Source organism: Cladosporium halotolerans, assembly GCF_011745625.1.
Source record: "Cladosporium halotolerans strain TM138-S3 chromosome Unknown Sca27, whole genome shotgun sequence".
Lineage (NCBI taxonomy): Eukaryota > Fungi > Ascomycota > Dothideomycetes > Cladosporiales > Cladosporiaceae > Cladosporium > Cladosporium halotolerans.
In genome coordinates this window covers 34397-57916 of record NW_027191478.1, presented here as the reverse complement: position 1 = coordinate 57916, position 23520 = coordinate 34397, and the positions used below count along the sequence as shown (strand labels likewise).

The following is a 23520-nucleotide window of genomic DNA, read 5'->3' as shown; positions in this document are numbered from 1 at the left end:
GGAGGCCGTTGGTTGTCAGGGGAGGCGGAATTTGTTGAAGAAGCAAAAAGGAGCTCTGCGAGCGCTGCTTCATAGCCTGGGAAGATTTGTGAAATCCGAGAAGGGAAGCCATAGGATGGACGAAAAGCAACCGCCCTCCGACACAGGGAGGAGACTGCAACGGATTGCGCCGCGCCAAAAGCAAAACGATACACGGAAAGGAAAGAGGGTTAAAAGTACCCACGAGCGTGAGCGTTCATTTGTCGCCGTCTCTTTGTACGATAGACCAAAAGCAAAAAGAGAAACCCACCAATAGAATTACAAGATAAACGCAAGGACACGACTACCGAAGCTTGCTTTGATGTTGGCGATGCTGGTCTTCTCGCCCCCCATCCCCTCCCTTGCTTCACTGGCCTGAGCACAGCAGTGAAGATGACAGACATCCCTTGCGTGACTTCCGTTGCCCGATCCCGTCCCTCTCCCTCGCCAACTCCCCTGCAAGCTGAATTATGCTCCTGCTGATTACAAGTCGATGCATGCTTCATGTCCGCCTGCAAACCATTTTGGATCGAATTGCAGGACGTCCATCTTCCTCAACGTCAAAGCCGGTCTCGGAGGCCAAGCCACGAGCCTCGTAGGAGAGAAACGCACGGTTCCAGTTGCTCGAGCGAGGCCAGGGCAGTTCAGCGGAGGGCATGGAGAGTACGCAGGGCAGCGGAAGTACCTTACCTACCTACCTGAGCACAAAGACCCATCTATCTTCACACACCTCTCAGCAATGGGAGAGATCGAGGTGGAAGGGGCAGTGGAAGTGGAAGTGGAAGTGGAAATGGCAGTCGGATCAATAATGTGAAAGAATTACCACCCCCGTATCCTACCTAACCCCTACCTAACCAGTAATAACCCAGTCTAATAAGGTGACCCGACCCCCGACTCTCCAAAAGACCAGTCAGTGCTCGCGGCAAATGGCTTCACAACGAACGACTCGACTGTACGCATTAATTACAACCTCCGACCAAAAAAATGACTGTCTTTCCTTTCTGCTGCGGCATGAAAACGCGACAAGTGGTATAGACGACAAGACTGAAAACAAGAAACAGCGGGTAAGCAAGGCGGGAAACGATAGCAAGCAGGGCAGAGCAGAGCAGAGAAAGGTCCCGCGGACCGAGCGAGCGAGCGAGGCGTTCACTCCCGACCTCCACCACCAGAGCGGAGGAAAAGGCAATCAACCCGAAGGACTCAACCCCTCCTCAACCTCAGCAATCTCCTCCCCACTGTCCACCCTAACCCTGTACGGCAACCTCACTGCGCCAGCCGCACTCATGTCCACCCCCTCCTCCCCGCTTTCTCCGCCTTCCCACTCCTCCCCCCCAATCCGCCCAATCCACTCAACCTCCACCTCAACATCAGGCGGCAGCCACTCGAAGCCCGCGGGCGGCGGGGCGTCCTCCTCGTGCACGCCGCCCAAGTCGGCGCCGGAGTCGTCGGACAGGTTCGCTTCGTCGTCGAGGCGCGCGAGGAGGCTGTCGATGGGCTCGTCGAGGACGGCGACGGCGCCGGAGCGCGCGGCGTAGACGAGGCGGCCTGGGGAGCTGGAGAGGAGGTGTGAGGAGGAGATGGAGGGGGTGCGGTGGAGAGGTGGGGAGCGGTGTTGTTGGGTGGCGGGTGGGGAGCGGGGTTGGTGTGAGGACTGTTGGTGGATGGGAGGAGAGTGGCGTTCGTGTTGGTTTTGTTGAGGGAGGGCTGGAGGAGGACTGCTTGGGACGAAAGCGGCGGCCGTCGGGTCGAAGGCGGAGCTGTCTGCTCTTCCTGATTTTGCTTTAGGCTGGGTTTTGGGTTGGGCTTCGGTCGCTTCGGCCTCGTCGTCCTCTGAACCGGGCTGCTCGCTGCTCGGGCCGACGACGACGGGCTCGCGCGGCCGCGAAACGCTCCGCCTGTTGGTACACACGCGGGATTAGCAAGAAGAAACAAAAACCAAGAAACGCCCGCAGAAATGAATCCCGCTCGAGAGGTAAAAGAAGATAGGATGCAATCAATGGGCAAAGGAAGAAAGGTGCAAGCGGAAGAGGAAGAGGGTATCTACGTCGACTTCAGCTTGTCCTTGATCCTGCCGAAGAAGCTCCTACGCTTCTTTTGGCTCTCGCCGCCGGTCGTGGTGCTGGTCTTGGTGCTCTCCGGGGTGCCCTTGAGCTTGTCCATGAAGGAACCACGCTTCTGCGGCGTGCTGTTGGAGACCTCGGGACGGGAGCCGACGGGCTTGGAAGCGGTGGTCTCGGCGGTGCTGCTCTCGGGCTTGGACTCGGCGGGCACATTTTCGCTGTCGACGCCGGTGGTGACGGCCGGGCCGCTGCTGGCGCCTTCGGGGTGGTTTTTGGTCGCGACGCGGGACATGGGCGAGACGTCTCTACTATCAAGCGGTGTCTGCTGCTCCGGAGCGGCCAGTTTGTCCTGGACCTCGGTCTTGGCCGGTGCGTCTGCGGGAGCGTTGAGCTCCTTGGAGCCGGCGACGTCCGTGTCGTTGGTCTTGTTGGTGAGCGCAGTAGCACCCACAGCGGCGGCACCAACGCCAGCAGCACCAGCACCAACAGCAGCGACAGTCGTACCATTGCTGGGCTTGTCATTCTCCATGGAGATGGGAGAGACAGAGGCAGGCTCGGAAAGCTGAGGAGCACCAGAAGAAGTAGCAGCAGGCGCAGTCGCAGTAGTGGCAGCGGCCACGGTGGGCGCAGGCTCACCGCTCGCCTCGACAGGCTTGAGCTCAGACTTCAGTTCCTTCTCCACCGCCTGCTTCTCCTGAACAGCCTCAGGGTTGGCAGCGGCCTCTGCAGGGACGTGAGCCTCCTTCTGGGAAGTGGTGACCTCCTCAGGAACTCCGCTGACAGCCGAAGGCGCGTTCTTCTCAGCCGGCACGGTGACGGGCTCACCAACGGCAGTCTGCTGAGGCAGGGTGGCATCCTTGGAGGTATCGAGAGTGGACGCGGGAGTGGGTGTGACGGCAGGCGCGGTGGTGCCCTTGCTGTTCATGCTGTTGATGCTGTCCTGGACGGACTGCGGGAGCTTGGAGACGGGGTCGGTACCGGTCTGCTCGGTGGTCTTCTGGCGGAGGGCGTAGGCGCCAGCGGCGGCAGCAGTACCAGCAGCCGCGGCACCGCCAGCAACGGCACCGACAACACCCTTGTTGCTCTCGCTCTTTCCGAGCAAGCCGGACTCGGAAGTGGCAGGCTCTTCAGGCACCTTCTGCTTCAGCTCATCCTCAACATCAGCCTTCTCGACGACAGCCTCTGTGTTGGCGGAAGCCTCAGGAGCAACGTTGGCCTTCTCCTGGCTCTCCTCGACGGTGTGAGGCACAGTGCTCGGCTCGATGGGCAGACCTGCAGCGTCGGTGGGCTTGTCGGAAGTGCCAGTAAGAGACGCAGGGAGAGCCTCGACAGGGTCCTTCCCGGTGGTCTCAGTGGTCTTGTTGCGCAGAGCGGCGGCACCTGCAACCGCAGCAGTGCCCGCAGCAGCCGCGCCGCCAACAACGGCGCCAGTGACACCCTTCTCGCTCTTGCCGAAAGCACCGGACTCGCTGGTCGCGGGCTCCTCAGAAACCTTCTCCTTCAGCTCATCCTCGACCTGGGTCTTCTCCTGGACAGCCTCGGGGTTGGTGGCGGCCTCGGGTGCGACATCGGCCTTCTCCTGGCTCTCACTGATGACCTGAGGCACACCGCGCGGCTCAATGGGCTGCTGACCGGCGAGCTCGTTGGTAGTGCTCTGGGGTGCGACAGAAGACATGTTGGGACCGACGTCAGACACGGCCTTCTCGCCCATGGGGAGGGAAGATTCAGGAATGAAAGCAGGAGTAGTGGCGGCTCCAATGCCACCAAACACGGATTTCTTTCCGTTCGCCTCGCTCTCGCCGCCGGGTGTCAGGACCGGAGGCAGCTGGGGAGCTCCGCTGTCGCTCTTCTCGTACGACTCCTTGTCAAGCTTGACGTTGCTGTCGATGGTGTTGGCAGTGAGGTTGCTGTGGTGGGGCACCTCCTCGCCGGGCGCGAGCTTGATCGGGTTGCCGATGCCGCCGGTCGCGGGAATGGGAGCTGCGCTGATGGTCTGCTCGGTGTCCTTGGCCTTGAGTTCAGGGTCGTCGTGGACGGTGGAGTTGATGGTGTTGGTGTGGATGGTGGAGGACTCGGGGACCTTCTCACCAGCAGCGAGGGCGATCGGGTTGCCCATGCCTGCCGAGGCGGGGATGGGGTTCACGGAGAATGCCTTCTCTTTCTGGTCCTCGGTGGCTGCGGGGGTTTCGGGGAAGGCACCAGGGAGGTCCTTCTCGTGCTCGAGAGGCTGCTTGCCGGCGAGAGCGGCGGTGCTGGAAAGAGGGTTAGCGTTTGCGCTGGTTCGCTCTGGCAAATGGAGGACTCACGTTGCCTCAGGGCCGGTGGAGGACATGGCGGCGGAGGATAGTGAGGGGTTGAGGTCTTGAGGGTAGATGACGTTGTTGATGTTGCCTTCGTGGTCGGTCTCGGTCTTGCCGTTGGGGTCGTGTTTCCAATCGCCGTCTGCGACGAACTGCGCGGAGATTGTCAGCATGGGTGCGAGATAAGGTAATTTGCGCGGCTCGCATGCGCAGCGCCGAGTGACGGCGTGCGGCAAGCACCAGGGAGAGCCGCGGTGCTTGCGCGCCTGAGCGCTGCAACCAGACAGCCGCGGCGCCTCAGTCTCGCCCAAACGCACCTTGTAGTGAACTGTTCCCGCGCTGGTGGTGGAGGGGATGTCGACGGTCTTTGTGAAGGAGTCGCCGTCTTTTTGCAGCTTGACGCTCTTGGACCAGTTGTCGAAAGTGCCGGTCACGTAGACTTCTTCGGCGGGGTGGTCCCTATTGAAGCGAAAGCAGGCGAGGGTTAGCTCTTGTGGTCAAGCAAGCGCGCGGTCGCGGACTCGATTTTTTCCAAGGCACGGGTGTAGCACGGCGCGCGACCAGGCAGGCAGCTGGGCGAGCGTGACAGAGCTCCACCGAGCGTCAGGCCAGCTTCTGCCAGCGGATCCCTGGTCGGGCAGCGCGCGGCGGCGTGCGGGAGCGGCGGAACGTACCACCTGAAGGTGTAGGAGCCCATGGTTGCGCGAGGGCGGGGCGGAGCGAGGGCGGACGGCGGTGGGAGTGTGCAATGCCTCGCGGTGGTGGGTTGAGGGCGTGGGCGAAGGGCAGCGGTAGTGATAATGCGCGGTGACGGTGTCGCGATGGCGAAGGGGATGGGCGGCGCAAAGCTACCGCGAGCTAAGCCTGGCCGGGCGGGGAGGCTGGAAGTTCGCCGAGGCGAGACCTGCGCCGGTGCGAGCGAGCCGACACCCAGATGTTTTGCGGGCTGGGGAGGTGGGAGTCGTAGGTATTCTTCTCGTGTCCGTCCACGGGTGTAAAGTATATCAAGTGTGAAGAGAAGTGTATGCGTGTATGTCAGGTGTGAAGAGAAATGTACTTAGGCAAACGGTCTGTCTGCATGCATGCACGCACGTTGGGAGGGCAGCACCGCTCGACTACATATGTACGCGGGTGGCATTGAGCTGTGGCGTCGGGCGGTTGGGCGTGTCTGTCCAAGGGTCTGTGCCTGCAGCGCCAGGTCTAGCTGAAGCCCCGAGTGCCAGCAGCCAAGCGCTGCGACGCCTGCTCGCCCGTGGTTCGCGAGAGGACGAGCCATGCCATCTTGATTTCGCCGTGTGGGAGACTGGGAGTGGCAATGGGGCGGTGCGGTAGGGCAGAGAAACTAGCTTACTACTACCTTAGGTATCTTCTGGCAGCGTGACCTGCCGTACCTTCACAGCGTGGCCTGGCAGCACGCTCCATCTTACACTAGCCTGCATATATTTCTAGATTGTCCACAGAGTGAGGTAGCCACCCACCAGCGACGCTGACAGCGCATCAGTGCAAGCATACGCAGAGCATTCGTTCAATTGGGCGAGTTGCAGGCCAATGCGTGAGACGGTCACTGCAGAGATGCATTGTTATCTGATGATGCCAGAAATGGCAGCCCTCATGGATGTATCGCCGTACAGTAGCGGTGTTTCTGGGATGCCTCACCAAAATGCCTTATTACCTTGAGTAAGGTACATACATAGGCTCAGACCGGCAAGCTGAACCTCAGGCGTCTGCCCCGCACTTGCTGCCTGGGGCTTGCTTCGGGCGGTGGCAGGCACAGCTGGAGTGCTGAGGCTGGCCAGCTCGGCCGCCGCCAAACAGAGCAGAAGCAGAAGCAGCAGGCGAATGGTGGCCAGACAGACAGACAGAGACACACACGCAGCCCTACATCCTTCGCCTCCTCACCTACCTTACTCCAATGCACTTCCAACTGCTGTTTCCTTAAGGCATCCCCTCACGTGCCTCAGTCCCTCTGTCTCTCAAACACCCATCAAGCTCCATCACCGCTGCACAGCTCTCCCTCCATACGTCAGGCATCTCCACACTTCAGCCCTCCCACCTCCAACCGCCAACCGCCGTGCTCCTCGCCAGACGCGCCTCGTCGGCGTGACCTCACAAGGACCCGCACCGCCCTCCTGCCCGCCTGCCCGCCCTCCCGCGACCACCGCCCGCCAGCCAATAATCACTCCTCCGCCCCAAGCCCCTCCACCGCAGCCTCCGCCGCCCGCTGCCCGCCCGCCCGCCATGTCGCTGCCCAGTGACTACTCCAACGAAATCCGTGCCCTCGACCGCGAAGTCCTCAAGCACAAGCCCCACGACCTGCTCCAGTTCTGCGCCAACTTCTTCCACCGCCGCCTCGAGAGCCAGCGCGCCGAATTCCTCCTCACCCAGCGCCATTCCAGCAGCTCGGGAATGGCCGAGAACACCTTCCCCGGCAACAACCCCTTCGGTACCACCTCACCTGCCGCCTCCCCCGCCCACAGAGGCATGCAGTCCGTCGCCGAAGAGGAGGAGCAGGACTTCGCCTCGCCCACCGCCTCCTCCTTCCCTCCCAATGTCCGCAGCACCAACAACCCCAGAGCCTCCTCGCCTCCCACCGCCGGAGGTTCCTTTGGCAACTTCGGCTTCACACCCGCGGCAGGCTCGCAGACAGACGTCCCCGCATCCGTCTCCGCCGGCGCCATGGACATCCCGCAGTCGCTGCCCAACAACTACAACGTGAACCGCCGCACCTCCGTCTCCGCCGAGTCGCTCGCGCCCTCCTCCGCCGACGACGCCAACTGGAAGGCCCCCACCTACCCCAAGACCGAGCAGCAAGAAGCCCGCCTGCGCTCCGCCGTCGCCCACAACTTCCTCTTCGCCCACCTCGACGACGAGCAGAGCGACCAGGTCCTCGCGGCCCTGCAGGAGCGCAAGGTCCCCGCCAAAGACGTCCGCGTCATCGTCCAGGGCGACGCCGGCGACTACTTCTACATCGTCGAGAGCGGCAACTTCGACATCTACGTCTCCAAGACCGGCCACGTCGAGCCCGGCCCCGACGGCATGGGCGCCATGGTCGCCTCCTCCGGCCCCGGCACCTCCTTCGGCGAGCTCGCCCTCATGTACAACGCGCCCCGCGCCGCCACCGTCGTCAGCACCGAGCCCAGCATCCTGTGGCAGCTCGACCGCATCACCTTCCGCCGCATCCTCATGGACTCGGCCTTCCAGCGCCGCAGGATGTACGAGTCCTTCCTCGAGGAAGTCCCGCTCTTCGCCTCCCTCACCCCCTACGAGCGCAGCAAGATCGCCGACGCCCTCGACACCCACAAGTTCCCGGCCGGCTCCCACATCATCCGCGAGGGCGAGCAGGGCGACAAGTTCTACATCCTCGAGGCCGGCGAGGCCGAGGCTTTCAAGCGCGGCTCCGACCAGCCGCTCAAGGCCTACGCCAAGGGCGACTATTTCGGCGAACTCGCCCTGCTGGAGGACAAGCCCCGTGCTGCGAGCGTGGTGAGCAAGAGCGAGGTCAAGGTCGCTACCCTGGGCAAGGATGGCTTCCAGAGGTTGCTGGGTCCAGTCGAGAGTATCATGCGCCGCGACGATCCGAGGAATAAGAACGCGGGGAGCGATGATGCGACGAGATGAATGGTGGGGAAAGAGGGGAAGAGGAGAAAGATAGAGGTGTGAGAAATGCCGGGAGAGCGAGGAATTGGGAAAGGATAGCGACAAGAAAGGAATAGGGAGCCCGCAGCAAGAAGGAGATAAGGGAAGAAGAAGAAGAAGATGCACCACCACCACCACCACCAAGCTACATTATTGTCGAGAGGGATCGGTGGATGATACGAAGCAAGGTACCTCTACTTTTTATTTGTTATGTATTCTCTCACGAAACGAATCTGCATGCCATGCCTTGTCTTCCGCTTCGTTTCCTTGCTGCCCACTCTTCCAATGTTCCATGCGTCGCGCTCACGCTCGGTCTACATGCCTTGATATTGCGTTGATGTCTGCGGGAACGTCCATCCGCATTTTTGTTTCTCTGACCCCGTGGCGCCCCTTTCCAGAGCATTTTGGTTTCGCAGCTCTGCATTCCGTTCTCCATCCCCTCTAGCTTCCCAAAAACAGGACTGAATCACCATAGTCAGAATTGTTCCGTCAATCATTCGTCCAACAGCAACATAGCATTTTCTTTTCTACGAGGCGGTACACGGCAGGCCGTCATGCCCCAATCCTGTCTGCTGGGCTGTTATCCTTTCTCGCCGAAGCAAGCATTCGTCTGCCTGGATGATATTAGATCTTTTCTTTGACGTTTCACCCGCCCGATGCATACAACTACGCACCTGACCTCGGTAATATCTGCTTTCGTCACTTGTTCATGCTTTTTCAAGCGATGTTTTAAACGCCTTTCCTCCCTTGCCTGGAGAGTGACCTTGGGGGTGGTACCCTAACCCTAACCCTACCAGCCACCTCCTTCCCTCAAACGCGGCTTCAGCGTCGACAAATGACAGTGCTCGAAGCAGGGCTTCATCAAGCGATGAGAGGCTTCAGGCTTCGCGCGACTCTCGTGGGCTAACCCGACCCTCGCAGGGCACATTCAGGACCACATTGATGAGAAGGATCGTACAGTGGCGTCGCTACATCCAAAGTCTTCGTTGGCTTGGCTCCGCGTCTCTTTCTTACGAGCTGCTATCAACGATGGTACCGTACCTAAGGTTTCAGAGGCCCTATGTTTGCACTTTCTACAGCGCCCGCCCACGCCATTTCTCGTTTTCTCTGACAGAACCGGCTGGACATCTTTGCCTCTCGCCTAGACTTACGGCGAGGCATCTGACCCTTGCAGTCTTCTGATGAACACCGCGAGCGCGCGTTGCCATCGCTCTCTGGACTGTACACCGAGTCGCGTGTCGCGCCTGCTCGCCGACGCGCGCAGCCTTTCTTCCCTTCCTAAGGCGGCTACACTGCGTGCGTAGGACCTCTGCTCGTGCGCTCCGCGGCCGTCGTATCGTTCTGGGGGTGCGAGCAGGCGTGGACTCCGGTCCGGTTCAGTCGTCCCGGATCCCGATTTGACCATGCCAATGGAACCCGCCACAGTCACTGGAACCTGCGTTTTCAGGCGCTCTTTTGTCGGATGACGTTGGCGCGACCGGTCGACGATCATCTCACGAAGATCGCGCTTTGAATTGAGCGACAGGTCCCTCAGCGATCGAAGTCATCCAGCCTTTCACTTGATACGGGCAGCTGCCCGCTGAAGGCTTCCCACCACAGCAATGTGCCCCCGGAGACAGTCGCATGTCGTAGGAGAACACTATCCTGGCCAAAGCCGTAGTGAGCTCCATGACGGCAAGCCTCCATCCGACGCTGGGAACGACCATTGTCAGTATCTGTTCAGGCTGGCGATTTCAAAAGGGTGCTTACCAAGAATACGGGCCCACGTGGAACGGAACGAAGGCTCTTGACGCGCGGTCGAAATCGTCGCCTTCCACCATCCACCTCCACGGCCTGTACTCGTCCGGCGCTTCGAAGTACTCCTCGTTCCGGTGCAGGGAGTAGATCGGGGCTTGCAATATCGTGCCTTCGCCGAAATACTCGCCCTTCACCTCAACGCCGCCGGCTTCCACTCTCCGCGGAGGCCCGTGGACCACGGGCGGCGTCAACCTCATCGCTTCGTCAATACACGCGCGGACGAACTTGCAGCCAGCGACCCGGGCTGGCGTGACATCCTCGGCAGTCTCGAACCGAGACCGCACTTCGTCGCTGACTTCGGCCAGCGCTTGCGGACTGTGCAAGAGATGGTGAAGCGTGCCGGCCATGGCAGTCGAGGTCGTGTCCGATCCGGCTATCAGCACCATCATCGCTTCGAGCCAGAGGTCTTTGGACGTCAGGTGCCCGCCGGTCTTGGGGTCCGCCGTGTTCATCATCGAGTAGAAGATGTCTCTCTGCTCGACGTCGTTGCCGCGTGCCGCGCGCGCGCTGCCTCGCTCGCGCACCCACGCTGCCAAGTGCAGCATCCTGGAGCGCTTGGTCAGGAAGACCAGCCTGTCCAGCTTCCACGCGTTGAATTTGGGATGCAGCATGCCCTGGGAGATAACGTGTAAGCACGACGTCTGGATCGACGCATCGATAAAAGAACAGGTCACTCCTACCATTACGACTCGCCTGGATATCAGGGCGACGGCGCCCGGAAACCAGCGCAGATCGCAGGCTTTGAACAGGTCGAGGCTCTCGCCGTAGCACAGGTCCGAAATGACATTGTACGTCATGAAGTTGCAGGCCTCGGACATGTTCCTGCTCGGTCCCCAGCCTTCCGCGTCCCGCGTCTTCTCCGACATGGGCGCATCCGCATCGGGGCCAAGGTAGTCGACGAACTCCTGCACGTGGCCCAGGACGCGCCCCTCCACCGTCTTCAGCCCGGCCTCCGACAGCACCTGGCTCTGGATCCGCCGCTTGAAGCTGTGCGTCTTCTTGTCGATCGCGCTGATCGTGTTCGGCGTCGTCCGGCTCGTGCTCATCGACCGGTACCCGTCGGACTTGACCGTCCTCGCGCGCACGGCGTTGATCTGCTCGTTGGCTGTCGCGGAGTTGTACGATACGGTGTCGGGGCCTGTGCGGACGGCCTCGCCTGGGGAAAGAAAGTGTCAGCTCGATCTTGTCTGGACCTTGCTTGGTCGGTTGGACGTTTCGATTGCGGCCTTACCGTAGATCTCGTGCCATTCCCGGATCTTGATGTGCAGGTCACCGCGCCAGACGAAGTACATGATGTACCAGTCCGTCAAGGCAGCGATTCGAGGTCCGGGATACCGGCTTAGCGGGTGGAAGAAGATTTGACGCGTGCAACTGACACATAGCTGCGGTTCATCGTTAACGCAAGGCGCGATGGAGTGAAGTGCAGAACGAACTGACCCAGCATATCGTGACGAGCGCAGCGGCGGCCGGTAGTGCCCAACCCATGGTTTTTGGATACCGTCTTGAGCGAGGCGGGGGTTTGGTTCGACCGGTTTGCCAGCGCCTTGAAAGTCTGGACGAATTCGAATAGCCAAATGTTGAGCAGGAGGGTGTCGATGACTACCGCAAAGGTATGCTCGAATGCCTGATCTGGAGGCTTCCTGACTGGCTAGAAGAGCTTCGGAGATGAGCTCCGTCGTCGTTCTGAAGTGATGGTCAACAGAACGATGTATACGCGAGGGGCAATAGACTGTAAAGGCTGGATCGAATTCTTGGGACCTGCGGAACGCGTCGTGGTGAAATCTGTAGTTGAAGTCTCGATTCTTGTCCTTGGCTAAATGTTTATGTACGATCGTCTCTCCCCCAAGAAAAAATCATAGCCAGTCCTTGCTCGCTGAACGCACACGATGGAATCGGGCTTTGGTGGGCTCGAGGCTCGTGCACAAGTTATGACGATGGGCCAGAGATGTTCAGTGCTGCTGCGAATCTGATGTTGTCTTGCGTACACCGTCCTCTCAACCTGTGTGCATGGCACACCTCTCAGCGTACTGCGAATGCCTGAAAAGGGAAAGATAGACGTCATGCCGTTCGAGAGAAGTGGATAGGGAGAGCGTGCGGGACGGCAGATCTCCGCAAGCGCGATGATCTGCATCCATCCAGACGGTTGGGATGCTGGGTCCCATCTGGCCAGGAACAACGACACGGAAAACATCGCTCGCAATGTTGGGGAATTGTGGCTCGTCGAGATGCGGAACCCTTACAGTATCGAATTCTGAGCCAGCAGCAGCAGAATGCTTGAACTCAGCGCCGGCTTCTGAAGCAGTGAACGATACCATTCACAGCATCGACGTTGGCTGCGGTCCACTGAAATTCGTCGCGGACCACCGTCGTCGTCAATGCGCTCCGACTGACTCTCCAGAGGCAAATCACGGCTCGTGCCAGGACATCGGAGCGTCGTACAGCACTCCACAATATCTTGACGTGTCATAAGAGCCGAGCGTCAAATGGAGATACGAGATAGCGATTCAACAAAGTACCAACAAAAGAAGCCTGGCCAGCGCGCTGACTGGTCGAGATCAAAGAGGCACATATGCGACCCAGCTCGACAACCTCAATAAAACGGAAGCACTGCACGTTATCTCTGCGTGGCCGCAGCGAAGATCTCGACTCGTCAACGTCCGCTTCCAAGGTCAAAAAACAAAACTGGCCCATGCCGCCTCTTGGTGGAACTTGCCCAAAAGAGTAAATGAACGATTCGGGTTGCTCAACACAGTAACCACCATGCCTCGAGAGTCAAGGTCAGGTTGATAACGTTTCACATGTGATTTTTTCCAGAACCTCGCAGGCTTCTTCTGCACATCACTACGTCAGGAGCCACATATCTTGCTAGTACCGGCAGCTTGGTACTTGGTTCTCGCAAATGTCCCGAGTCCTCAAGAAGCAATGACGCATCCCGATCGATGGCAGTGAGATGCGCCCGGCTGTACCTTCGTGTCAGCTCGGCCGCAGTATCGTACATAGTACTAAAGTGAAGCGTGCAGCTAACATTGGTAATGGCCTCCCCAACCGCACCATTGACGGAAACACCCTGACAGGTCGATACATTCACACCGACATCATTTCTATCACTTAACCATGGTCGTTCAGAACACCGGCAGGCTATCAGGCGAGGCCATGAATGAATTTCTCAGTGCCCAACGATCCCTGGCTATTGGTTTCCCGAACCCCAATGGTGATGCAACTCAGTCACTCAAAGGCAAGACTCTTCTTGTCACTGGAGGAGCTTCCGGACTCGGAGAGTCGTTTGTGAAGGCTTTTGCCGAATATCCAGGCACCGCAGTCATCATCGCCGACTTGAACAGCGACAGGGGCGAAGAACTGGCGAAGACTCTCAATTCGGGCGAATGCGCCGCCAAATTCATCCAAGTGGACGTGACAAATTGGGACTCGGTCACGGAGCTCTTCCGAATGGCTCTCACCTGGCTCCGAACACTCGACAACAAACGCACTATCGACCACGTAGTATGCAGCGCTGGCATAGAGAGCGAAGAGCTGGATCTCACGCCCGAACACCCTGACGATTTCCTCGAACGCAACGCTCCATCGAAACCGCCCAAGTCGCTCAGCATCAACGTCAGTGTGATCGGCAGCCTCTACACCGTATCTGCGGCAATGAAGTACGGCCTCGGACTGCATCTCGCCGACAAGGGCGACAAATCCATCACATTATTGTCGAGCTTAGCCGGGTACTCGGGGATGTCGCTGCGCTCCGACTACACGGCCTCGAAATGGGGCGTGCGCGGCCTCTTCCGCAGCCTTCTCGACGACGCAAAGTCCGCCTCGTGTCCGGTGCGCGTCAACCTCGTCGCTCCCTACTTCGTCCCCAAGCCGTTGACCGCGCACCGCGTCCCCCAGCTGCAACAGATCGGAATCAAGTTTGCCGCCCTCGAGGACGTCCAAGCTGCGGTGCTGCGGTTCATGTCGGACGAATCTGTCCACGGCCGCGCTGTGGGCATCTGGCAAGGCGGGCCCGTCGATCTGGGAGACGATCTGGGCGGCGAATTTGGCTCGGCTGCGCTTCGAAAGGGGATCGAGGACGGTGCTTTGGTCAGGGGGTCAGCCCACGTGAGCAAGAGGAGAGAGCGATTGTAGATGGAAATGGAACTGAAATCGATTCTGCGTCGGAACAGATAGAGCAAGATGCTGAAGGCTGCGCGAGACTTGAATATCTATTGTTTGTCATGATCTGATGTGTAATTTTCATCAGATTTAGTTCCTTCCAGCTGAGCTTGAATGGTGAGCGACACCGGATACCTAGAATCAAGGCTTGATCACCCTTGAAGGTAGCCTGGGGTCTTGATGCTGCCCGGGTCTCGGTACGCGACGCAGCCTCGCAATATTCCAGGAGCTGTTGTGGTACGCCGAAGATCAGGCGTAAAAAACAGTCGCAATGCCGTGAAGAATGAGCGTGCTCACTCAACAGAGCACAGAGATGATCTGAAGTTCAGGATAAGTTTCTTTTTATACAATAAAGGCATCATCTGAGCAGCGATCAGTCCTCTCCATCCGCGCCCTTGGCACCCTCGAAGCGAATCTCTACTTTTCTTTCTTACGCGACTTCCACGCGAATGTCGAAAGGGGCCATATTCGTGAAGATTTGTTGTTGCCGTCTTCCCTTTCCCTTTCCCTTTCCTTTCCAACAAGCTCCCCAACGCCATCCAGCTATGCAGTACAAGTGGTAAAACAAACGAGACGTATCTATCGTCTAGCCCAGCAATGGGCACACACCGCTTCCACATCTTAATCTTACAATGTCAACCGAAGAGGAAAGCTTAAGCCTTCTTGGACTCCTCGGTGGAGTTCTCCGCGCTCTTCTGCTGCTCCTGGTTCTCCCTCGTCTGGTCTGCGGCGCTGGAGGAAGCCATGGCATTCTCCTGCTTCTTGACCTCCTCCTCGCCTTCGTCGATGTCTTCCCTGTCGCTGGGGACTTGCTCGCCGCCGCGCTCAGCGCTCTGCTCGGCCTCCTCCTGGATCAGCTCCTGCTGCTCCTTGAGGACCTCCAGACGCTGCTTGTTGGTGGCGGCGCCCTCGGCGTTGTGCACCTCCAGCTCGATCTCGTGGAAGAGCTCCTCGGGGATGGAGCTGAGGACGGCCTGCAGAGCGTCAAGCAGCGAGTCGAACTCGGCTTCCTTGCCCTGCGTGTACATGAAGGCGTTGCTGAGGACGAGAAGAGTAGAAGGCACGCCGTACTTGAGACGCAGGTCGAGCCAGAGGGTCAGGTCGTCACGCAGGCGCGCGGGCGACATGCCGTAGGTGCGGAGGCCGCGGGAGGCGCAGGCGGTCTGGAGTTCGGGGACGGAGAGGGAGTCGACGCCCTCGTAGGAGATGGCGCGGTCGTCACGCTTAATTTGACGCATGCGGTGGCGGACGGTGTAGCGGAGCATGGCGTCGGTGCCGAAGGTGGACAGGCTCATGTACCTGCAGATTCCGACAAGCTGGGGACGCGACAGGTTGTCCAGAGTCAGGTCATCCTTGAAGAGCTTGCAGACCTTGACGACGTCGGCTTTGGTGGGCTGCTCGCCGGTGGTGCGGATCTTGCGGAAGAACTCGGTGAATTCTTGCTTCTGCAGGTTCGCTGCGCTGATGGGGATACCACTCTCGCGAAGGGTCTGGCGGAGGAAGGTGGAAACTTCCTTTCTTGACGACCTCAGACGCATGGCCTTGCCCTCCTTGCTCTTGGAGTCTTCGTAGGTGCTAGGAAGCATGTTGGGGAACAGCTTGAGCGCGACAGGGAGCAGCAGCTCAGCAAAGGGGACGAGCACGAACATGGAGAAAGGCACCAGGCGACCCAAGTCAACGACGGTGCGCTGAAGCTGCCTGTGCTCTCTCCTTGTGAGCTCGTATCCTGCACCCATCTTCAGGGCAAGCTTGCTGGAGATTCTGATCTCAGTGCCGAGCAGTTTTGTGCCATCCCAGTAATGGTGGACCTCCTTCATGATCCTCTGCCTCAAAGTCAGGTTCTTCTTCTCCTCCTCCTTCTTCACAGCCGCCTTCTCGTGAGCCTTCTGCTCAGCCGCGAGAGTGTCCAGAGTCTGGGTCTCCTCGGATGTAGTCGGAGGGTTCTCAGTCGGTTGCGAGGCGGGAATGCTGACATCAGGCGGGCTCGAAGATTCGTCGGCTTTCTTGGGCTGGGACGCCGCGGGCTTCTGCTCTAGAGGCTTCTTCGCCTGCTGGGCGTTGAATCCGGGAGGAGGGTAGTTGCCATCCCCGGTACGATTTGATGTCTCCGTCGAGTTGAATCTGTGCGAAACGAGAGCGACGATGGCGGAGGATTGTCTAGGGAGGCGAGCCTGGCGCTGGACAGCGGCGCGCGCTCCGTTCCTGAGGACCAGAGGAGCCAGCTGGCTGGCGGCGCGGGAGGAGAGCATGTTGCGCCTGTTGACGGATCGCTTCGAGGCGATGCAGTGATGTGTCGGGAGCGAAGGTAGTTGATTTATCGATAGAAAGACGGGAAATCAGTTGGATTGAGAGGTGGAGTGAGATGGAGAGGAAGAGAGCGGGCGACGAGTTGATGTCAGCGCGCCCTCGGTGCTTCAGGGACTTCAACTTTCTAGAATCCATCAGCCGCCCGGCACGTCCCTCCAGGATGCAGGTTCGCGGGACGCTCTCAAAAGTGCAGAGACACCAAGATTGATGAGACGATTGCTTTCTTGATGTGCGTTTTGTACGATCAACTTCCTATATATCTTCCGGAATGCACGTAGGATATCGGGCATCATGCATATCTTGGCCGACGCTGATGCACGCTATGGTCTGATCAACCCCTCGAAGCCCTCAAGTCGATCGACATCCGTGTACTTTGTTATAGATATGTTGTAATAAATCTGTCAGACGAGCATGATACTCGTCTCAGCACGACACGGGCTGTCTCACAAATTTCCGAACCACCGAAAGAATACCGTCAAGTTAATACACGACGAACGTCTTTCTGACGAGGTTCCGTAGTTGCCGCACCGAAAGGTCGGTCGCACATTTTCGATGCAGTTGGGATTCCGCGGCGTTTTGAGACGATCGTTCGAACTAGCTCCTGCGCAAATGCTTGTGTTTCGCCGCCCCAGGCTCGGACTGAAGAGGCATGGTCGCCCCGATTTCTGTTGTTTAGAGGAAAGAACAGCAAGTCGTGCACGAGTCTTTGATCACCCGTCATCAAATAATATACTATCTTGATATCACAGTATCGTCAGGGTCTTGGTGCATTGCGCGATCCGTTAGATACATTCCCCGAGAATGATCTTATCAATCGTGGAGGGCAACCAGAATATCCCCGTATAATAATAAGCGAAGGACAGGCACGCGAAACGGGGCGCTGTGGGCATCATGTATTCATAATAATACAGCACAGCACACTCTCAACGAGTTCTACACTGTGCCTAGCATCTCCGTCAAGCTGTTGACGATGCTGCCGCGCACTGCGCGATGTTTGGGGTCGGCACTTTGCCACGGGGATGGTCTGCTCCTCCGCAACATCCCGACCCGATCCCGCGGCATCGCAGCTTCCTTTCCCTGGGATCCATTGGCATTCACTTCATTCGCCGCGATCTTCCCTCCTCGGTCCATCTCCTCCCCCATCGCCCTGGCCGACATCCACCATGTTGCGTAGCGCAATTCCCCGCTCCACTCTCACCTCAGAGCTGCGCCTCTGCAGCACGAAAGCTGCGTCTATCCCCGCAGTCGCTGCGCGACGGAGCTATGTCACCTCTCCTCGCTCTGTCTACCGCCCCGCCGTCCTCAACAACCAGTCCACCGCTGCCCTGAGCAAAGCCCGCACATTCGCAACCACCACCAAGATGGCCGCCAACACCAGAGCCGAGAGCGATGCCTTCGGCGAGATCCAGGTCGAGTCCGACAAGTACTGGGGAGCCCAGACCCAGCGCTCGCTGGGCAACTTCAAGATCAACCAGCCTCAGGATCGCATGCAGCCGCCTGTCATCAAGGCCTTCGGTATCCTGAAGGGCGCTGCGGCAACTGTCAACATGAAGTATGGTCTCGGTAGGTGAAATGGACAACCAGGCGCATCCAGGCGCATCCAGAAAGACAGGACGGAATCGCTGATACGAGGGAACTGCAGACCCCAAGCTGGGCAAGGCCATCCAGCAGGCTGCTGAGGAGGTCGCGTCTCTGAAGCTGGTCGACCACTTCCCTCTGGTCGTCTGGCAGACCGGCTCTGGCACTCAGTCCAACATGAACGCCAACGAGGTCATCTCCAACCGTGCCATCGAGATTCTGGGCGGCACAATGGGCAGCAAGAAGCCCGTCCACCCCAACGACCACGTCAACATGGGTGCCTCCTCGAACGACACTTTCCCCACCGTCATGCACATTGCCGCCGTTCTCGACATTGAGCAGTCCCTTCTGCCGTCCCTGAGAGCCCTCAAGGACGCCATCAAGGCCAAGAGCCAGCAGTTCGAGAAGATCATCAAGATCGGCCGTACCCACTTGCAGGATGCCACCCCTCTGACTCTCGGTCAGGAGTTCTCTGGCTACGTCACCCAGCTCGAGTACGGCATTGAGCGTGTTGAGTCTGCTCTGCCTCGTCTGCGCATGCTCGCCCAGGGTGGTACTGCAGTCGGCACTGGCCTTAACAGCTTCAAGGGCTTCGCCGAGGGCATTGCTGAGGAGGTCACCAAGATGACTGGCACCCAGTTCATCACTGCTCCTAACAAATTCGAGGCGCTCGCCGCCCACGATGCCATCGTCGAGGCTCACGGCCAGCTCAACGTCCTCGCCACCTCCCTCTTCAAGATCGCTCAGGACATCCGTTTCCTCGGCTCCGGTCCTCGCTGTGGTCTTGCCGAGCTCAAGCTTCCTGAGAACGAGCCTGGCAGCTCCATCATGCCTGGCAAGGTCAACCCCACTCAGTGCGAGTCCCTGACCATGCTGTGCACCCAGGTCTTCGGCAACAACGCTGCCGTCACCTTCGCTGGCTCCCAGGGTAACTTCGAGCTCAACGTCTTCAAGCCCGTCATGATCTCCAACCTCCTCCACTCTTCCCGCCTCCTCGCGGACGGCATGACCAGCTTCCGCACCCACCTGATCGACGGTCTCGAGGCCGACGAGCGCCGCATCAACTCCCTGCTCAACGAGTCTCTCATGCTTGTCACTTGCCTGAACCCCATCATCGGCTACGACATGGCCAGCAAGGTCGCCAAGAACGCCCACAAGAAGGGTCTCACCCTCAAGGAGAGCGCCATGGAGCTGAAGGCTCTCAGCGAGGAGGACTTCGACAAGACAGTCCGTCCTGAGCTGATGGTTGCGCCCAAGGAGAAGAAATAAATCAGTGCCTTTTTTTTGAATTGCGAAGGGGATCTATTGCAACAATGTAATATATAGCGTCAACGATGTCCAAAATGCAAAGCGACATTAGCCCTTCACGATTGAATTTCTTATTCTTATTTTTTAATTGTTGAGGAAACAAAGTGACGCCTCACAATACCCTGCCGTAAATAGAGTGAATTGCCGCGTTTGGCTAGCCCCGCGTTTCCACTCACAGCACGCGTCGCCGCGAACGCGACTTCAACTTTGGCGATCATCCCACTGCGGGCGGGCGAGGCACCACTTGCACACCACCTTTGGGCAAAATGTCCGGCAGAGTCACTCCTGCACGGAGGAGCAGAAACGCATACGAGGACGATGAGGAAGAGGATGAAGTGTCAGTCGACGGCGAGCCGACTCCGCAGAACAAACGGACGCGCCTGAGCCGTAGCGGAGACAGCGACGATGGGAGCGATGGCTCAAGCTCAGAGGTATGCCTACACAGTCTACGATCTTCAACATGCACGGCGAAAGACTGACTTCCTCGAAAGACAGAGCCTCCCGTCCTCCCCGACAGCTACCGCCGTAGCCCAAACGGCAAATCCGCAACGACAAACGGCACCGCAGCCCAGCCTCACCAACCCGGCTCGCTCGTGCGAGTGCGCATGGTCGACTTCGTGACTTACACGGACGCCGAATTCGCTCTTGGGCCGAACCTCAACATGATCATCGGGCCCAACGGAACGGGCAAGAGCACGCTCGTCTGCGCGATCTGTCTCGGCCTTGGCTGGGAGACGAAACACCTCGGCCGCGCGAAGGAGATCAGCGAGTTCGTCAAGCACGGCGCTTCGAAAGCGACGATCGAAATCGAACTGGCGGCCGACCCGGCGAGACAGCGAAAGAATCCTGTGATCACGACGAAGATATCGAGGGAGGGGAATAAGGTGGAGTACTCGATTGATGGGCGAAAGGAGAACAAGAAGCGGGTTATGGACCTCGCTCGCAGCTTTGCGATCCAGGTCGACAATCTGTGCCAGTTCCTGCCCCAGGACCGCGTAGTAGAGTTCGCGGCGCTGTCGCCAGTCGAGCTGCTGGCGCAGACTCAACGCGCGGCGGCTCCGGAGCAGATGACCGAGTGGCATCAGGAGCTGAAGGAGATGCGAAGGAATCAGAAGATGCAAGAGGATGAACGCCATCGCCTGACGGAGGGTCTGGAACGATTGGAGAACCGTCAGCGATTGCAGCAGGGTGATGTGGAGCGGTTGCGCGAGCGCTCAGAATTGCAAGATCGACTGGCGGCTTTTGAGAAGTTCCGTCCGTTTCCGGCTTACAAGGTGGCCAAGGACAGGCATACGGAGGCGAAAGAGCGCAAGAAAGAGGCGCAGCGGGATCACAGGCGGCTCGAGCGGCAGATGGAGCCAAACTTACGGGCTGCGAATGAGAAGCAGGACTACCTCCTTTCCGTCGACAAGCTCGTCAAACAACGGCAACGAACTGTTGATCGAATGCAGGCCAACACGGACAAGATTCACCAAGATTTCGAGAAAGTGACGGGCGACCTCGAGGGCATTGCTGGCGAGCTTGAGGCTGGTAGGAACAGTATCAAGCAGACGAAGCAAAGGATTCCAGAGCACAACCGTCTGATCCAGACTTTGAAGACGGCGATGGAAAACCCTCCAGAGCAGATTGACACCGCCGCTATGAACGAGGAGCTCCGAGACAAGAGCCGTCAGATTCGAGGGCTCGATGACAAGATCAACGATTGGCGAGACGAACATGCTACGTTGCAGCAGCAGGGTCGGCAAAGACAGACGATCATTCAGCGCGCAGAACAGGAAATGGCCCATCTTCAATCGCAAGCTGGACAACAAGCGAACAAGCTACGCAATGCGTCCAGAAATGGAGACGCAGCAAAGGCTTGGGACTGGATTCAATCGAACCAAGATCAATTCAAAGGCAAAGTGTTCGGTCCTGCGATCTTAGAATGCTCGATCAAGGACCCGAGACTGGCTGCTGCGGTCGAGACTATGATCACACAATCCGAATTGCTGGCCTTTTCGGTCACATGCAGGGAGGATTTCAACCTTCTGCAGAGGCAGTTATACACCGTAATGGGCCTGACCGATATCAACATTAGATCAGCACCTTCCGTTCCCCTTGCCTCTTACCAGTCACCATGTTCCGCGGATCAGCTACACACGTTCGGGCTTGAAGGCTGGATCATCGACCTTCTGGACGGCCCGGATGAGGTTCTGGCCATGCTGTGCGACAACAGGAACATCCACGCGACTGCCTATACCTCGCGCGACGTCCCGCCGAACCAGCACGATGCGCTATCCCGAAGCCCAATCAGCTCTTGGGTAACGAGCACCCAGAGTTACCAAGTCACCCGACGCAGAGAATACGGCGACCACGCCACCTCTACGCGCGTGGTTGCGCTTCGACCTGCTCGATTCTTCACAAACGCTCCTGTAGACCGCCGCGCAGAAGATGAGCTCAAACGCAAAGTCAGGGAGGCTGAGGTCGAGATGGAAGAAATCCAGCGTGAAATGACCGACTTGCGCGCCCGTGAAAAGGAATATCAAGATCACAAGAAACTGGTCGCGGAAGCGAAGAAAGAGCTCGAGCAAGAGAAGAACCAGAAGCAAGCGGCTCTCGCGCAGTTCCAGGGCCTGCCGGCTAAGCTCGACGCCGCGCAGAGGAAGCTGCACGACGCGCAGGTGCAGATTCGCCAGCACAGGGATAGCCAGCAGGAGATCGTCGCTAGGGGCGACAGGCTCGCCATCGAGAAGGGCCAGCTGGCTTTGAATTACGGCAATTCAATCGAGACGCTGCGAGGCGTCTATATGCAGCTCTTGGAGGCGGAGATCATGAAGATCGAGGCGCAGTCGGATCTCACGCAGTTACAGGCGCGGCATGAGGCTGAGCGGACGCGTTTGGCGGAAGCGCAGGCCGCGGTCGAGCAGTGCGAGAGGGAAACGGCTGAGTTGCTGAGGGAGGGCCAGCGCTTGCAGAAGATGTGCGCTGATGCGATTGGCGACAGCGAGTTGACGGATCAAGAGGACGAGATCATGGAGGAGGTGAAGAAGCTGAGCCCGGATGAGCTGGAGACTCTGATCCAGTCGGCGGAGGCGAGGCTTGAGATGACTACCGGTGGCAATGCGGGCATCATCGCGGAGTTCGAGGATCGCGCGAGGAAGATTGAGAGGGATCGCGGCAAGCTTACGACCGCGGAGGCAGCGCTACAAGAGCTGCAGACTTCTATTGAAGGGATCAAAAGTCAATGGGAGCCGCAGCTCGATGCTCTGGTTAGCAATATCAGCGAGGCGTTTGCAGAGAACTTCGCCAAAATCCAGTGTGCCGGCGAGGTCGGCGTGCACAAGGATGAAGACTTCGAACAGTGGGCGATTCAGATCAGGGTCAAGTTTCGGTAAAGATTCGTGACAGTGGGTTAATGAGCATACACTAACCTCTTATCACAGCGAGAACGAGCCTCTTTCAGTCCTCGATTCGCATCGCCAGTCCGGTGGCGAGCGCGCCGTCTCTACGATCTTCTACCTTATGGCCCTGCAAAGCCTAGCAAGAGCACCCTTCCGACTCGTCGACGAGATTAACCAGGGCATGGATCCTCGCAACGAACGGTCAGTTTCCATTTGCATCCCTCCAAATTGCCCCCAACGACCATCTGAATATCACAAACTAACATCGACTCAGCCTCGTTCATTCTCGCCTGGTCAACATCGCCTGTGCTGCCGCACGCGAAGACGGCCGCGGCGGTAGCCAGTACTTCCTCATCACGCCCAAACTCCTCAGCGGCCTTGAGTACCATCCGAAAATGAAAGTGCACTGCATCGCATCGGGCGAGCACATGCCCAAAGATGACGCCAAGATGGATTTTGCGGCGCTGGCGAGGAAGACACTGGCGCTGAAGGCTGCTGGGAGGGTTATGTAAGCGCTGGGGATTTGTGTAGGGTGGTGCCCTTTGTGTAGGTGAAGCGATTTCTCGTTGCTGTTAGTATCGATACCCAATCATATTTGAGTTTTGCAATCCATTGATTGTCGCAAGAATAACCATCTACTGCTTTTTGGATACGGCTCGCTACCTTATCATGTGCATCTCTCATTATTGAGTCGGTGACACCGGAAGAGAGCCTAGCCGGCCACCGCGTTCGGCTTCCTTTCAGGCCTTGGCCGGCTTTAGTGATTAGTTGTAGCCTCCGGCGCCTCGCTCAGCCTTTGTCAGCGCACTTCATTCGGTGCTGAGAACACTCCGAACATCGCTCTCTCTTACACAATGATTATCTGATATAGACGAGGTGCAGAGTCTTGGAAGTTCCTTTTGGTGAATTCCAAGGCTGCAATGTGTCACAAAGGCATTTCGCATTTTGTCCAGGTTTCTCGCGACGATAAAGGTAGGG

At 58.5% G+C, this 23520-nt stretch overlaps 7 protein-coding genes across 7 annotated transcripts; 4 read left to right on the top strand and 3 right to left on the bottom strand.

Annotated features, from left to right (window-relative positions):
* Positions 1-1415: 1415 nt before the first annotated feature.
* Positions 1416-5452, bottom strand: WHR41_06706 (uncharacterized protein). The gene is made up of 4 exons (XM_069375311.1): positions 5053-5452; positions 4696-4837; positions 4385-4530; positions 1416-4330 (listed from the first exon to the last, which is right to left on the bottom strand). Exons 1-4 carry the CDS (start codon positions 5073-5075, stop codon positions 2059-2061), a joined length of 2583 nt encoding a protein of 860 aa, XP_069227356.1. The 5' UTR covers positions 5076-5452; the 3' UTR covers positions 1416-2058.
* Positions 5453-6616: 1164 nt separating this feature from the next.
* Positions 6617-7996, top strand: WHR41_06705 (uncharacterized protein; the record flags this gene model as incomplete). Its single annotated transcript, XM_069375310.1, has 1 exon — positions 6617-7996. One exon carries the CDS (start codon positions 6617-6619, stop codon positions 7994-7996), a length of 1380 nt encoding a protein of 459 aa, XP_069227357.1.
* A 1511-nt stretch (positions 7997-9507) lies between these two features.
* On the bottom strand, positions 9508-11103 carry WHR41_06704 (uncharacterized protein; the record flags this gene model as incomplete). The annotated part of the gene is made up of 4 exons (XM_069375309.1): positions 9508-9706; positions 9764-10425; positions 10492-10967; positions 11043-11103. 4 exons carry the CDS (start codon positions 11101-11103, stop codon positions 9508-9510), a joined length of 1398 nt encoding a protein of 465 aa, XP_069227358.1.
* Positions 11104-12925: 1822 nt separating this feature from the next.
* Positions 12926-13942, top strand: WHR41_06703 (uncharacterized protein; the record flags this gene model as incomplete). The annotated part of the gene is made up of 1 exon (XM_069375308.1): positions 12926-13942. The coding sequence occupies one exon, from the start codon at positions 12926-12928 to the stop codon at positions 13940-13942; it is 1017 nt and encodes a 338-aa protein (XP_069227359.1).
* Positions 13943-14622: 680 nt separating this feature from the next.
* On the bottom strand, positions 14623-16218 carry WHR41_06702 (uncharacterized protein; the record flags this gene model as incomplete). Its single annotated transcript, XM_069375307.1, has 1 exon — positions 14623-16218. The coding sequence occupies one exon, from the start codon at positions 16216-16218 to the stop codon at positions 14623-14625; it is 1596 nt and encodes a 531-aa protein (XP_069227360.1).
* A 1117-nt stretch (positions 16219-17335) lies between these two features.
* WHR41_06701 (uncharacterized protein) lies at positions 17336-19221 on the top strand. Its single transcript, XM_069375306.1, has 2 exons — positions 17336-17839; positions 17919-19221. Exons 1-2 carry the CDS (start codon positions 17440-17442, stop codon positions 19121-19123), a joined length of 1605 nt encoding a protein of 534 aa, XP_069227361.1. The 5' UTR covers positions 17336-17439; the 3' UTR covers positions 19124-19221.
* Positions 19222-19377: 156 nt separating this feature from the next.
* WHR41_06700 (uncharacterized protein) lies at positions 19378-23173 on the top strand. Its single transcript, XM_069375305.1, has 4 exons — positions 19378-19593; positions 19654-22532; positions 22585-22743; positions 22817-23173. Exons 1-4 carry the CDS (start codon positions 19429-19431, stop codon positions 23052-23054), a joined length of 3441 nt encoding a protein of 1146 aa, XP_069227362.1. The 5' UTR covers positions 19378-19428; the 3' UTR covers positions 23055-23173.
* The last annotated feature ends 347 nt before the right edge of the window (positions 23174-23520 follow it).

Excerpts from the sequence above, each read along its gene's own strand:
- WHR41_06706 (XM_069375311.1), bottom strand. The coding sequence starts at position 5,075 with ATGGGCTCCTACACCTTCAGGTG. Across the intron at positions 4,838-5,052 it reads GGCTCCTACACCTTCAGGTG|GGACCACCCCGCCGAAGAAG; the intron begins GTACGTTCCGCC and ends TCGCTTCAATAG. Across the intron at positions 4,531-4,695 it reads CGGGAACAGTTCACTACAAG|TTCGTCGCAGACGGCGATTG; the intron begins GTGCGTTTGGGC and ends ATCTCCGCGCAG.
- WHR41_06701 (XM_069375306.1), top strand. The coding sequence starts at position 17,440 with ATGTTGCGTAGCGCAATTCCCCGCTCCACTCTCACCTCAGAGCTGCGC. Across the intron at positions 17,840-17,918 it reads CAACATGAAGTATGGTCTCG|ACCCCAAGCTGGGCAAGGCC; the intron begins GTAGGTGAAATG and ends AGGGAACTGCAG.
- WHR41_06700 (XM_069375305.1), top strand. The coding sequence starts at position 19,429 with ATGTCCGGCAGAGTCACTCCTGCACGGAGGAGCAGAAACGCATACGAG. Across the intron at positions 19,594-19,653 it reads GCGATGGCTCAAGCTCAGAG|ACAGAGCCTCCCGTCCTCCC; the intron begins GTATGCCTACAC and ends CTTCCTCGAAAG. Across the intron at positions 22,533-22,584 it reads CAGATCAGGGTCAAGTTTCG|CGAGAACGAGCCTCTTTCAG; the intron begins GTAAAGATTCGT and ends CTCTTATCACAG.